The sequence below is a fragment of the Chiloscyllium plagiosum genome, chromosome 13 (genome assembly GCF_004010195.1).
Source record: "Chiloscyllium plagiosum isolate BGI_BamShark_2017 chromosome 13, ASM401019v2, whole genome shotgun sequence".
NCBI lineage: Eukaryota > Metazoa > Chordata > Chondrichthyes > Orectolobiformes > Hemiscylliidae > Chiloscyllium > Chiloscyllium plagiosum.
In genome coordinates this window covers 28,152,711-28,168,008 of record NC_057722.1, presented here as the reverse complement: position 1 = coordinate 28,168,008, position 15,298 = coordinate 28,152,711, and the positions used below count along the sequence as shown (strand labels likewise).

Sequence of the window (15,298 nt, the reverse complement as noted above, 5' to 3'; positions counted from 1 at the left end):
TCTTCCTGTTTGTCCTATATAGTGTTTAGTGCAGTCCTTGCATGGTATCCTATATAGTGTTTAGTGCAGTCCTTGCACTAAAATTGGATACATGCTCATATCCCCGATATCCATTGAGTTAACTACAAAAAACAAACTTTAGTATAACGCAAAATACAAACCTGGGAATCACTAAAGGGTGGATGCATGGGGATTAAAACTGAAAAAACTGACAGCTTCTCAGAAGGCTGTTTCCAACTTAACAAATTCCACACAAACTTCAGCATGTATTTTGAGTTGTCAATTTTAATATCCTGTTCAATTGCAACAATATTTGATATATTATAATTTAATTGAGCTTCATAGGTTTTCTAGGCTTCGACTAATCACAAACTCCATTAAACTGCATGCTTGGAATATCCTTTTAAATGCTGGAGCTGTAGTTCACCTATGTGAGTCATCACTAATGCTCATGGTTAGGAAACTCTGAAATCACATAACGATGAAGTAACCGTATTAAAAATCTATTGACAAATGCTCTAACAGATTAAATTTCAATACCCAATCCCTTTTCTATCTTTCCAAATGATAAAATCGCATTAAATAATAACTAGTATATGAATACATCTTTGACATTAATAAAATAATTTAGCACTTTGTACTGCCTTGTTATAGCTAACACGCTAAACTCCATTTTCATACTATTTTCTAGTTATGAAAATTGCCTACTAACTAGAGTCTTCTTCACCTTATCAGATTCGAGTGCTTTTTACAATCTATGCAATAAGCTCTTGTAATCAATGGTTCTCTTGGTACTTGTGTAAAACTTTGTGTTGTTTACACTTATTGATTTACCTATGCTGTAGTTGCGCACAGGCACTAATTCATCCTTTCTTCATTAAAACATTCTCTCTTCAGGCAATTAATTATTCAACTTCTCATGCCAATTTATGTGGCTTACAATATATACCCAATATTATCATGGAGTCTCTTTCATGGTAGAGATTTCTAATCAGTGTAGTTAACATAAAGTTTGTATTTTGTAGGCTCAATTCTTCTTTATCTCCTAGCTACTTCTGACAAACTCTGTCAACTCTGTCATTTGAAAAGATACTATACTTTGGTGTATTGCATTCATTTTCTTTTCAAGATTTTGCACGGTTTTGACGCTCTTACTATATTGTCGTTATTAATGTCATAACTGCCTCCAGTTCTGGCATCATCCTACAGAATTCTAATTATACAGAAATTCTAGAATTCAAAAAGATTATATATAATATCACAATTATTACTGTACTTGCTGATACCCAGAAACATGCACTCTGGGGAACATAAATTGCTTATCATGGGACAATACCCTCAATCCAAGAATCATGTTGCACTTCATCTCAACTGTGGCTTTCTTTTGCAAAAGATATCAAAACTGCACATGCTATTTCAGCTGTGCCCTCAACAATGCTCTGCATAATGATGAGACAACTTCTCTTTACTCTTCGATTCCAATTCCTTACATCAGCTGTTGCTCAGTAGGTAGCACTCTTGCCTCTGAATCACAAGGTTCTGGCTTCAAATCCAACTTTATGACTCAACTCAAAGATCAAGACAGACTTTCAGTAGAGAACCAAGGGACCACTGCAATATTGAAGGCACTTTCAGATGAGACATTAAACTAAGGTAAAAACGACTGCAGACGCTGGAAACCAGATTCTGGATTTGTGGTGCTGAAAGAGCACAGCAGTTCAGGCAGCATCCGAGGAGCTAAGGCCCCATCAATATGAAATATCCTACGAAATGAATTTATCCCTGATGCCCTGGCCAATATTCATCCCCCAATCATCATTACAGAAAGCAGATGATCTATTCATTATCACATTGTTGTTTGTGAAAGTTTGCTGAAGCAAACTGGCGACGCATTTCCTACATTACAGCAGTGGGTAAAACAATGACTGCAGATGCTGGAAACCAAAGTCTAGATTAGAGTGGTGCTGCAAAAGCACAGCAGTTCAGGCAGCATCCGAGGAGCAGTAAAATCGACGTTTCGGGCAAAAGCCCTTCATCAGGAATACGGGCAGAGAGCCTGAAGGGTGGAGAGATAAATGAGAGGAGGGTGGGGTGGGGAGAAAGTAGCATAGAGTACAATAGGTGAGTGGGGGAGGGGATGAAGGTGATAGATTAGGGGGAGGGTGGAGTGGATAGGTGGAAAAGAAGATAGGCAGGTAGGACAAGTCATGGGGATAGTGCTGAGCTGGAAGTTTGGAACTGGGGTGAGGTGGGGGAAGGGAAAATGAGGAAACTGTTGAAGTCCACATTGATGCCCTAGGGTTGAAGTGTTCCGAGGCGGAAGATGAGGCGCTCTTCCTCCAGGCGTCGGGTGGTGAGGGGGCAGTGGTGAAGGAGGCCCAGGACCTCCACGTCCTCGCCAGAGTAGGAGGGGGAGTTGAAATGTTGGGCCACAGGGCGGTGTGGTTGATTGGTGCGGGTGTCCTACAGATGTTCCCTAAAGCGCTCTGTTAGGAGGGGTCCAGTGTCCCCAATGTAGAGGAGACCACATCGGGAGCAACGGATACAATAAATGACATTGGTGGATGTGCAGGTAAAACTTTGATGGATGTGGAAGGCTCCTTTAGGGCCTGGGATGGAGGTGAGGGAGGTGGTGTAGGCGCAGGTTTTGCAATTCCTGCGGTGGCAGGGGAAGGTGCCAGGATGGGAGGGTGGGTGCCTATTGGCTACGCATTTCCTACATTACAGCAGTGCCTATTGGCTGCACATTTCCTACATTACAGCAATGCCCACTGGCTATGCATTTCCTACATTACAGCAGTGCCCACTGGCTACGCATTTCCTATAATACAGTAGTGCCTACATTTCAAAGTACTTTATTGGCTGTAAGATGGAGTTTTAGACTTCTGACGTTTGTGAAATGTGCTAATAAAAAATATGAATTGCTCTTCTGACTGCTTCCATGCTAATTTTGAGATTCATACATGAGGATATACAGGCCCCTTACAAATATTCTGTATACTCAAAGTGCAACTCTGTTTCCATTCTATTCCATCTATCATATTCTTCTCCACTTTAACGAACCTGTCTATAATTCCCTGCAGACTCCCATGTCTTGCTCACAGCTTGCAGTTCCACTTAACTCTGGATCACTTACAAACTCGGATATGCTAATCAACATCCACTAATCTAAATAATTAATACAGGTTAACAACAATTGTGGTCCAAATACTGATGAAGGGTCCTGACCCGAAACATCAACCTTCCTGCTCCTCCAATGCTGCCTGACCTGCTGTGCCTTTCCAGCTCCATATTTTATTGACTCCTGACATCCAGCATCTGTAGTCCTTACTATCTCCATGGTGCAAATACTGATATTTATAATATTCCATGAATTACAGTTTGCCAATGTGAAAATTCCCATTTACTCCAACTCTCGTCAATCTGCACTAATAAGTTACCCCACAATCCCACCAGTCCTAATGTTGTGCATAAATACATGTTCACATTGCTTAATCATACAATGATTTCCTAAATGCCTTATATCATACATCCAACAGATTCTATCATTTAGCCAATTATTAGTGCTAGGCTAACTGGCCTATAGTTTCCCATTTCCTCTCATTCTTCCTTTTTTAATGGTTGCTATTTTCCAAGCCTTGGGAACCTTCCTAAAACCTGATGAACTTTTAAAGATCAAAATTAAAACATCCTCTCTTTTCAATGGCCTTCTTTGTAATCTTCCCCCGTATATTATCACCTCCAGTTGACAAGGCCACTTAACTATAAGAAATCCTGCAGCTCTAATTCCTTACTTAGACTGATTTCCTCATGTTATTCATTCTCATTAGATGCCCGGTTGACCATAGATTTCTTGTATCTCTATTATGATGGCAGATATAAAGTTTTAGTTCAAGAGTTCACTTTGTTATCTCCTTAATGCCCAGTATAATTTCACCTCCCTTAACTCATCTTGCTTCACTTATATAACTTTAGAAATGTCAGCTCACTCTTTTTAACTGGTCTACTTTTGTGCTCATTTTTCCCTTTTATCTGTCTTAGTCGTCTGTTAGTGAATCCTGAAATCCTCCCAATCCTCAAGTTTACTATTTATTGAAAACATTAAAAACTTCTTGCTGTGATCTACATTACAGTCCCAGAGTGAAGATGGCTACTTATTGGGAACCAGTGAAGCTCAGTCAGACCACATGAAAGCCTTTATAGATAGACTGTAATGTCTACCTCTTTAGCTTTATTTCTTATTGTTCTGACTCATACCATGTATATCTGTAATACAGTGTAACTTTTTTTCTTAATTTTCTCTTTTTTTTGTGCCTAGGTACTTTGTACCTAAGATGGCACTGTGTGTTCGCAACACTGTACACTTTTCACCGCACTCCTGTTCTTTTGTAACTTGAGTGCACATGACAATAAGCCTAATTCTAACTTTGGTATTCTCAAAGAATTGTGTTCCTTCATGTGCTTCCTCCAAGTCAGTTTCTACTGAATAAGAGTCTCCCACACATTGATATCTATGTTGCATTTCTTGTGGGGAAGCTTCCACGAGTCTCTGAAACGCTTCCTTTGAGCTCCTCTCATACATGTCTATTCGTCGAGCTGGATGAAAATGATTTGCTTTGGCAATTGGAATCATGGCTGACCTTGATCACTGTTGTTGAACAGTGTTCCCTCTCAAATTTTAAATTTAATGTTTGATCTTGTTCTTTCTGTACCTTCTCTGCAGCCACAACATTGTATTTTTCACTCATTACCCTAATGAACTTTGTATGGTATGATCTGCCCGTACTGCATCCAAAACAATACTTTTCACTGTCCCTAGGAATATGTGACAATAATAAAGTAAAATCAAATCGAATCAAAAAATTCAGGCATCCTGAGCATGTGGCTGGCCCTGCGGAGACCATGACGTCCTCCATGCTGGTGCTGTGGGCTCTTTGAAGGACACTGATATTTGTCCTCCCAGCTGATGTGAAGAATTTATGTAAAATATATAAATTATGAGAGTCAAACAAAATGATGAATTTCCATGATTGACTACTACTCAGAACAGAAAGAATTGACACCATGTTTAATCAGTATCAGAAAAATCACTATCTACTGTCACACACATAACATTTAGAAGAGTAGAGAAAGGCTTTCTAACCTAATACTATGTAACCTAATCGATACAGTTTCAAATATCCCAAATACACACACTAAATCACAATTAAGACAGCCAAAGACAAGTGGTTTAGCACAAATATGATGGATTGAGAAATAATACAGACAGGGCAAACAAAATTCCAAAGATCAAAAGAACCAACTGCAAGCTGGAAAGTTATTTTCTCTCAGTCCTATTTGCTTTTTGTAATGATTGCACCTTAGTGTCTGTAGGCGATAGTAGTTCTTCCATTCAATGATTCTTCAGATGGACTCAGGCTTGTTTTAGAATTCTTATGGTCTGTTCATCATTTCACATCAAAATACCCTTCTCTCCTTCCTTGCCTCTACTTGCAAATTTACCACATACTACCGAAATTGATACCCTGTCTATTTTATGTTGATTAATAAGGTCTCTATTTCCCTAGTTTTGCTACTCAATAGAACATCAGTCCAGCATGGTTCAGGTGTGGACCATTCCAGTGACACGGTCCACATTTTCCCCAGTCCTGTTTCCAGCAGTGTCCCACAAATTGGCACCTACTTCATCCACACCAGTCTTTGAGCCATACATTCATTTCGACACCAATTTGAATTTATCTCAGTAGGGTCTGCTTCTAAATTTACTCCCACTTCTGTGGAGAACATCTTTCCTTGACCTGTCCATGTCTTCGGTATCAACATGGACCATGATGATTGGATCCTTCTCACTGTAAATTTGTCTCCAGGCCTGAACAGATGTCCTGAACACGGACACTAGGCAGGCAACATATACTTCTGAACTCTTGTGCCTTGCAGGAAAAAAGATTATAGTTTTATTCATTATCTTGCTTGCTATTACCTCTGCAATCGTTTTTGCTGCTCCCTCCCCACCCATTGAATGACTTCTTTTACTAAGGGGCCATGATCAATTAGCTCACTCACCCTTCATTCTCATCCAAACAAGCTGATGACCAAATTAGGAGGAGTGTTTACGGTCTGGACTAATATATCCAAGTAATCTTCCACTTCTCTGATGTATCTCAGTGCCTGTAGTTCAGCTTCTAGCTCTAAAACTGAGCCAAAGTCACTCAAAATGCAAACACCTACTGCAGACATATCAGCCCTGGTTCACACTGGCGTCCAGGAGCATGTTTGTTCCACAAATACATCACATCACCTGCCCTCTCATCCTTAAATATTTTATACAATTATTTATTTTCCTTTTTTATATATTTTGTTAGTCTTACCATCAGTCAACTTTAATAAACCGTCAAAAAGGCAGAATTAATCATATAACATCATGAATGAAGAATCACAAAGGGACAGAGGATTTAAGAATGCATATCCATCTGGTCAAAATTACTTAAGTTTAAGAACAGTAAACTTAAAACAAAACTAATTAGATCAAAAGATAATCAATAGTCAAAGAAAAATACCTAAACCTACAAAGAATGGGAAAGGATTGACTACAAATCATTCAGGAAATCAAAGAATTTCAAAACTAATTATACAGGCAAAGAGTAACTAAAATCTAGCATATCTTCCATTAATTAGTACAACAATAAAGCATTCTTCCAGTCAGGCCAGCTGACCAGAAATATCTTTGTGTATCATTTTCAGTTAATGCACCAAAATATGTGAAAACATTGGAATTACAGATGCAGTACTAAGCAAAACATTAAAAAATTGAATAGGAGAAACTATTGGAAAAACAAGGTCTCTTTTGCATGAAAGCACGTGACTGAGAAGTGGCGTTACAAAGGCTTCTGAAGACAAAGGCATAGTCAAAATTATTCCAGATACATCTCAAGGTTCAACAAGATACCAGAAGGAGGAAGAATAGGTAAACTTGAGAGAGATGTAAGAAAAAATTCAGTACATTAAAAAAAATCAGAAATTGGAATGGTCTTCTGGGAAGGTCAGGAAAGGTGAAGTTCTTAGATTTCTTAAACAATTCATTGCCATGAAGCAGATGCAAGTATTTTCTTCTAGATGGAGGTACAAAAATGGGCCAAAATTTTCAGCATCTAATAATTCCCATACATTGTGTGGTTAAGTCAGAAACGTGAAAAACGAAGAACTTGCGAGATGGGCCAGATTTCTTACCATCTGATAATTCTATAATTAATTCTCAAACATTGTGTTAAAGAAAGAGGAAAACAAATAACTTGTACTCATAGGTATATATATCATGTACATCCATTAATACATTCCAAAATATTTTGCAGCCAAATAAATACTTTTGAAGTGTCAACACACCAACCATGTCTGGAAGTAGAATAGTCAATTTGTACATGCAAAGACCCAAACTGCAATAAATCAGCAGACAATCTGTTTCAGTGTTGTTGGCTAAAACAAAATGTTGGCCAGCATATGGGGAGAACTCACCTGATCTGTTACAAGTATCATCTTGGGAATGTTAATAAATGACAGATGAAATCTCTGAGAATGAAAAACCTCCATCAGTACTAAAGACTCAACTTGGATTTTGTGGTCAAGTCTGAGTGGAGTTTGAAGCCATATTCTTCGTTTGAGTTTGAGGCGAGCAAGACTCCAATGAGGCAAGGCTGACAGTACGACTTTATTTTTAAGCTATAATTCTCAAACTTAACAGTTTAGAAACAAATGCAAATCAAAATAGTTCACATGAAACCTGGATAATTATAACATTCACATTTAGACTCTTATGTTCCCTGATGACTCGGGTGCATTGCAAAATTCAGGACAAAAATATTAGAATGATTACAGGCTTAGAATTTTGAATTCTGAATAGATTAATAATTAAAATATTTGCTTTCACAGTGAAGCAAAAATCAAAAAACTGAGCTATGTCATGCATGAAGTTTATATTTATACTTGCAATATAAAGGAAGTAAAGGAGATAAATATAAAATTAACTTCAATTGAGACGAAAGAGCAGGATTATTTTCCCAGCCTCTAGCATCAGAAACAGACTCTCATAAATGTAGTGCATCAATATACTTCTTGAAAATAAATGCATGGACACCTGGTTAAAAATGGGAGTGTATGTTTTAAGTAAAGGCAGATAAGATCTAGTACTTGACACAACAAAGTGATTAAATAAGTTAAAACACTACAGCAAACAAAGTTAAAATATATACTAATATAATGTGGCATTATATTACGCAGCTTTAATTTAAAAATTGTTGTTACAGAATAGCCTTTACTGATCCTTCTTTTTGCAATTCATAACACTGAATCAAAAATAAAATAACACAAAATACATAGCCAATCTTTTCCATCAGGAACACACTGCAGTACTCTCCACACAATTTCTCTTATATGCTACGGGTTTCAGTCAATTCTATTTCATCTTCACATCAAAAAGATATAATTTATAACAAAAAAAATTAATTCCCTTGGAATGCAGAGATAAATGGAAGTGAGAGTGCCTAGCACATAAGAAAAGTAAGGCTGGTCCTCTGGGAAATTGTGTACTTTCAGTGTGCGAGGTATTCAAAGCTTGTTCAAAAGTGTTCATTAGAATAGAGATATCAAAAGATGATGCAAATATTCAGGAGATAATCATGAAACTTACCAGATGTTCTAATCCTACGTTGATGCTGCCAGAATCTCTAAAAAAGAAAATAAAATTATAAATAACTGTTGCTCAATCCCATATAATGCCCAGTCCAATATCTAAATTTTAAGGTGTTAAACATAATTCAAAATTAGAGCACTGTGCTACCTATTAAGTAAAAATGATCACAACAGCAAACTATCACATTAATGCTACTATATAATTATACCATTTTCAAAACAAAATTCTTACATTTGAAACTGAAACTTGAATCTGGAATAAGGACAAAAATGTTGAAAAACTCAGCAAGTCAGGCAGCATTGTGCAGAGAAGCAAAGTTAACATTTCAGGCCAATGACTTCATTAGAGGTGGGTCAGTTTTAGTTCCAGAAGGACAAGGAGAGCATATTTATAAGAATACCTCCACTTGCAAGTTCCTCATCCCACAACCTCCTGACCTGGAATCAAGTCACAACTCCACCACTGTTACTGGGTCAAAATCTTCAAACTCCCTTCAACATCATACCTTGGGTGAACCTGCACCACATGGATCACCACAACCTTCTCAATGGCACTTATGGAGAAGTTATAAACTTAGGCAGAGATGCCCCCATCCCATAAACGAATAAACAACAACTCCCATACAATCGATTAATATGACAAACTGCGGATTCCATCACAATACTTTGTGTTCTATTTTACGATTTACTAAAATCTGCAAAGCAGCAGAATAACTAATCTGAGTGAGAAACCCCATAATAGGTTTACTAAATAGCAACAGGTAAATAGTAAAGATTGCAGTTGATTATTTAACAAATATATCCTCCATTTCAGTACACTTGTAATTGAACCAGAATTAGATTTGGGAAATAATTTTAGTTGAGAGTTACACTTCATTCCCTAACAAAGGATCCCATCTTTCCCTTAATAGTTTCATAACTGGTGAACTGAGTGTAAGCTGGGGCTTTTAACCAGCAAGTCAAAGACCTACTACATTGTGAACCAGTCAGTCTGTGCCTCCTGCAAGCAAGTGAAAGTACCTGAAGAAGAAGCAAGGAACAGCAAGTTTCTGGGTCTCCAAGAGTATTCGACTTTACTTTCAAATTTGACCCCAGAGAAATAAAATCAACATATGACAACAATGTCAGCTGACGTTCTTTTTTTAAATACTTAGCGAGTTTTGAGAAGATTTGTAGCTCAGGTTGAGGTCTTGGATGTAGGTTTGCTCGCTGAGCTGCAAACTTCATTTCCAGACGTTTCGCTACCTTACTAGGTAACATCTTCAGAGGGCCTCAGGCTCTCGTGTGAGCGTCACTAGCTGGCAAGGATTTATTGTCCAACCATTCAGAAGATGGTGGTGACCTGCCTTATTGAACTACTGCAGTACATTTGCTATAGGTTAAACCACAATGCTGATAAGGAGGTGTGGTGAAACGGTTAAAAATTATGTCCCAATACATGTGTGAATCTAACCGGAATGGAGGTGTTGCTTAGTCCCGTGTGAATCTTATTACACACCTCCCCGTGTGAATCTTCTTATCTGTATGTAACCAGAATGGAATGTGTTTTTTAGCCTTGCTCTGCTGTTCACATGAATGTTTATATCTGGAAAAGAGTATATCAGCTGGAAAAGTCTCCAGTTCGGTGAGTCTGCTCCGGGGTTACGTTTAACCGCCGAGCGTGGGTTGTTGGCAACCGCTCTACGAGAACTGACGGCTCCCAGTTCCGGTAACATGTAGAGTGAGTATAAGCCAGACCCGTTGTAAGTATGAGACCTGGTTGTGGCGACGCTGCGGGGAATAAAATGCTCATATTCTAGCAGACTCGCCTCTTGGTCGTTTGTTCTGTGTCAGACTACTCTCCTACGAACCTGACCTTGAGAATTTTTTAAAACAGGAGGAAATGCTAGGATTTTGACCCAGCAACAGTGAAGAGAACAGCAACATATTTCCAAGTCAGGATTGTGATTTGTTTGGAGGGAAACTTGCAGTGGCGGCATTCTCATGTGTCTGCTGTCTTGTACTTCTAGATGGAAGCAGTTGTGGGTTTGGAAAATGCTGTCAAAGGATCTTTGGTGAAATTCTGCAGTGCTATTTGTAGATCACACACACTGCTGCTACTCAAGGTAGAAAGTGGAGAGAGTGGATATTTCTGGATATGGTTCCATTTAAATTGGCTGCTTTGTCATAGATGGTGTTAAGTCTCTTTATTGTTGGATCTGTACTCACCAGACAAGTGGGGAGTATTCCATCACACTCCTGACTGTGCCTTGCAGATTGTGGACACGCTTTGGGAACTCAGGAGGTGAGTTACTTGCTACAATATTCCTAGCCTCTGAACCTGCTTTTAGAACCACTGTATTTATATGTTGAGGCCAGCTGAGTTTCTGGACAATGGCAATCCTAAAGCTGTTGATAGTGTGGGATTCAGTAATGGTAGCATCACTGAATGTCAAGAGATGGTGATTAGATTGTCTCTTATTGGGGATGGTCATTGCCTGACATTTGTGTGGCATGAATTGTTACTTGCCATTTTTCAGTCCAAGACTTAATATTGTCCAGATGTTGTTCAATTTGAATGTGGACTGCTTCCGTACCTGATGAGTCATAAATGCTGCTGAACATTGTGTCATCATTAGTGAACATCTCCACTTGTGACCTAATGATGCAGAGAAGGTCAGTGATGACTGGGCCAAGGATATAAGATTAGATTTGATTCCCTATAGTGTGGAAACAGGCCCTTCGGCCCAACTAGTCCACAATGACCATCTGAAGAGTAACCCACCCAAACCTGTTCCCCCTGACTAATGCACCTAACTCTATGGTTAATTTAGCATGACCAATTCACCTAACCTGCACAATTTTGGACTGTGGGAGGAAACTGGAGCACCCGGAGGAAACCCATGCAGAGACGGGGAGAATGTGCAAACTTCACAAAGACAGTCGCCCAAGGCTGGAATTGAACCTGGGTCCCTGGCGCTGTGAGCCATGCTGCCCAAATTACCCTGAAGAGCTCCTCCCAGAGATGCCCTGGTGCTGTGATGACTGACCTCCAACAACCAAGACCATCTTCCTAGGAGCAATGATTCCAAACACTCGAGAGTTTGCCCCTGACACTTATTGATTCCAGTTTTTCTAGGGCTCTTGATGCCACACTCAGTCAAATGCAGCCTTGATGTCAAAAACTGCCACTCTCACCTACAAAGTTAAAAATCACACAACACCAGGTTATAGTCCAACAGGTTTAATTGGAAGCACACGAGCTTTCGGAGCGATGCTCCTTCATCAGGTGATAGTGGAAGGCTCAATCCTAACACAGAATTTATAGCAACAATTTACAGTGTGATGTAACTGAAATTATACATTGAAAAATTGATTGTCTGTTAAGCCTTTCATCTGTTAGAATACAGTGATAGTTTCACTTCTTTCATGTGTAAATCACAAAACTTTTTTTTGAAAAGTTGCATTCTCGGTTTAGCTGTTAACAATGGTGATAGCTAGACAATATGTTCAAAGTGTTGGCCCCCTGTGCTCTCTGTCTATGCCATGATGTTTAGATTGATTCTAATCTAAAAAGTGAGATAACGGAGTTTTACATAAATTCATGCAGTTTTTGAGCTCAGAGTTCTACATGAATGCATGCAGTTTTTGAGCAAAGTACAATGTAACCCGGCAAGTACAAATTCACCCCACAAAATATATGTGTGCATGTATGATCCCAATGAGCCCACTGATGAACTGGAACAGTCTTCACAGGGATCTGTAGAGGAGCGACCAAAGAAGGTGTCAATTTGGACCCCACCAGAGGGCCGCTGCCCTGGGCTTGACATGTATGCTCAAACCATCAGGAAATATAAAAATGCCAGATTCATCAGCCGTACCCACAAGGTAGAGCAAAACATCACCCGTTCACAGCGCAATGCCATCCAGGCTCTAAAAACCAATTACAATATTGTCATCAAACCAGCAGATAAAGGAGGAGCCATTGTCATTCAGAATAGAACAGATTACTGCAAGGAAGTGGAGCGACAACTGAACAACCAGGAACACTACAGGCAACTACCAGCTGATCCAATCAAAGAACACACCCGAGACTTCTACTGCCTTCCAAAGGTACACAAAGCCAACACACCGGGATGTCCCATCGTGTCGGGCAATGGGACCCTATGCGAGAATCGCACCGGCTATGTGGAAGGCATCTTGAAACCTATTGTACAGGGGATCTCCAGCTTCTATCGTGACACTACGGATTTCTTACAGAAACTCAGCACCCAAGGATCAGTCGAACCGGGAACATTCCTCGTCACAATGGACGTTTCCGCACTCTACACCAGCATCCCCCACAATGATGGCATCACAGCAACATCCTCAGTAATCAACACCAACAACTGCCAATCTCCAAACACCATCCTACAACTCATCCGCTTTATCCTTGATCACAACGTCTTCACCTTTGACAACCAGTTCTTCATCCAGACACACAGAACAGCCATTGGGGACCAAATTTGCACCACAATAGGCCAACATTTTTATGCACAGGTTTGAACAAGACTTCTTCTCTATGCAGGATCTCCAACCAACATTGTGCACCAGGTACATCGACGACATTTTCTTCCTCTGGACCCATGGCGAGGAGTCACTGATAAAACAACACAGTGACATCAACAAGTTTCATCCCACCATCAAACTCACCATGGACTACTCTCGACTATCTGTCTCATTCTTGGAAACATGCGTCTCCATTAAGGATGGACAACTCAGCACCACACTCTATTGCAAACCCACAGACAACCTCACAATGCTACACTTCTCCAGCTTCCACCCAAAACATATTAAAACAGCCATCCCCTATGGACAAGCCCTACGCATACACGAGATCTGCTCAGATGAGGAGGAACGTGACGGACACCTGGAAGTACTCAAGGATGCCTTCACAAGAACGGGGTACGATGCTCCACTCATCGCCAGTGCTGACGTGCCACAGCAAGGAGGAGTTGTTGACAGTGAGGAAGGATGTGGCAGGTTACAGCAGGATATAGAGAAGCTGCAGAGCTGGGCAGAAAGATGGCAAATGGAATTCAATGTAGCTAAGTGTGAGGTGATTCACTTTGGGAAGAATAACAAAAAGATGGGGTACTGGGCTAATGGTCGGATACTTGGTAGTGTGGATGAGCAGAGGGATCTTGGTGTCCATGTACACAGATCTCTGAAAGTTGCCACCCAGGTAAATAGTGCGGTGAGGAAGGCATATGGCGTACTGGCTTTTATTGGTAGAGGAATTGAGTTCCGGAGTCCTGAGGTCATGATGCAGTTGTATAAGACTCTGGTGCGGCCGCATCTGGAATATTGTGTGCAGTTTTGGTCGCCATACTATAGGAAGGATGTGGAGGCACTGGAACGGGTGCAGAGGAGGTTTACCAGGATGTTGCCTGGTATGAAAGGAAAATCGTATGAGGAAAGACTGAGGCACTTGGGGCTGTTTTCACAAGAGAAAAGAAGGTTTTAGGTTAGGTGGGCTTGGATCGGCGCAACATCGAGGGCCAAAGGGCCTGTACTGCGCTGTATTTTTCTATGTTCTATGGAACTGTAATGACCTCCTCAGGAGACAGACACGTGCTGCAACCGACAGGGTACCCTTCGTTGTTTAGTATTTCCCAGGAGCTGAAACATCACGCCATATTCTTCGTGACCTACAACACATCAATGAGGATGAGCACCTCACCAAGACCTTCCCCACACCTCCACTACTTGCCTTTAAACAACCGCCAAACCTCAAACAGACTGTTGCTCGTAGCAAGTTGCCCAGGACAACTCCACACAACCCTGTCACAGTAGAGGCTGCAAGACGTGTCAGAGTGTGGACATAGATATCACCATTATGTGTAGTGACACCTCCCACCTTGTACATGGCAGGTACTCATGTGACTCAGCCAATGTTGTCTATCTTATATGTTGCAGGCAAGGATGCCCTGAGGCATGGTACATTGGGGAAACCGAGCAAAGGCTACGGCAACGGATGAATGGGCACTGCACAACAATCAACATTCAGGAGGGTTCCCTCCCAGCTGGGGAACACTTCAGTGGTCCAGGACATTCAGCCTCGGACCTTCAGGTGACCATCCTCCAAGGTGGACTTCGAACAGGCAGCAGAGAAAAGTGGCCGAGCAGAGGTTGATAGCTAAGTTCGGTACCCATAGGGAGGGCCTCAACCGGGACCTTGGGTTCATGTTACATTACAGGTGACCACCATTGCACTATACACACACACGGATACTCCTACACACACACACACACACCTATACACACGGACACACATACACACTGATGAGCACATAGACACCCACCCTTACAGACACACACACATGCACCCCATCACAGACTTAAGACACTCTGCACTCACTACATACACACACTTTCTCATACTCACAACCCCCAACCCAGACAGACAGACAAAGACCCACATGCACACATATATTTTGTGGGGTGAATTTGTACTTCAGGGTTACATTGTACTTTGCTCAAAAACTGCATACACTCATGTAGAACTCTGAGCTCAAAAACTGCATGAATTTATGTAAAACTCAGTTATCTCACTTTTTAGATTAGAATCAATCTAAACATCATGGCATAGACAGAA

General features: G+C 40.5%; 1 protein-coding gene across 1 annotated transcript in view; it reads right to left on the bottom strand.

Moving 5' to 3' along the window:
• The window catches only part of LOC122556362 (serine/Arginine-related protein 53-like), a 434,162-nt gene that overhangs the window by 256,134 nt on the left and 162,730 nt on the right, over positions 1-15,298 (bottom strand). The window contains exon 3 of the mRNA XM_043702996.1: positions 8,681-8,717. Coding sequence (XP_043558931.1) covers positions 8,681-8,717 — 37 coding nt within the window. The remainder of the gene's footprint in view (positions 1-8,680; positions 8,718-15,298) is intronic.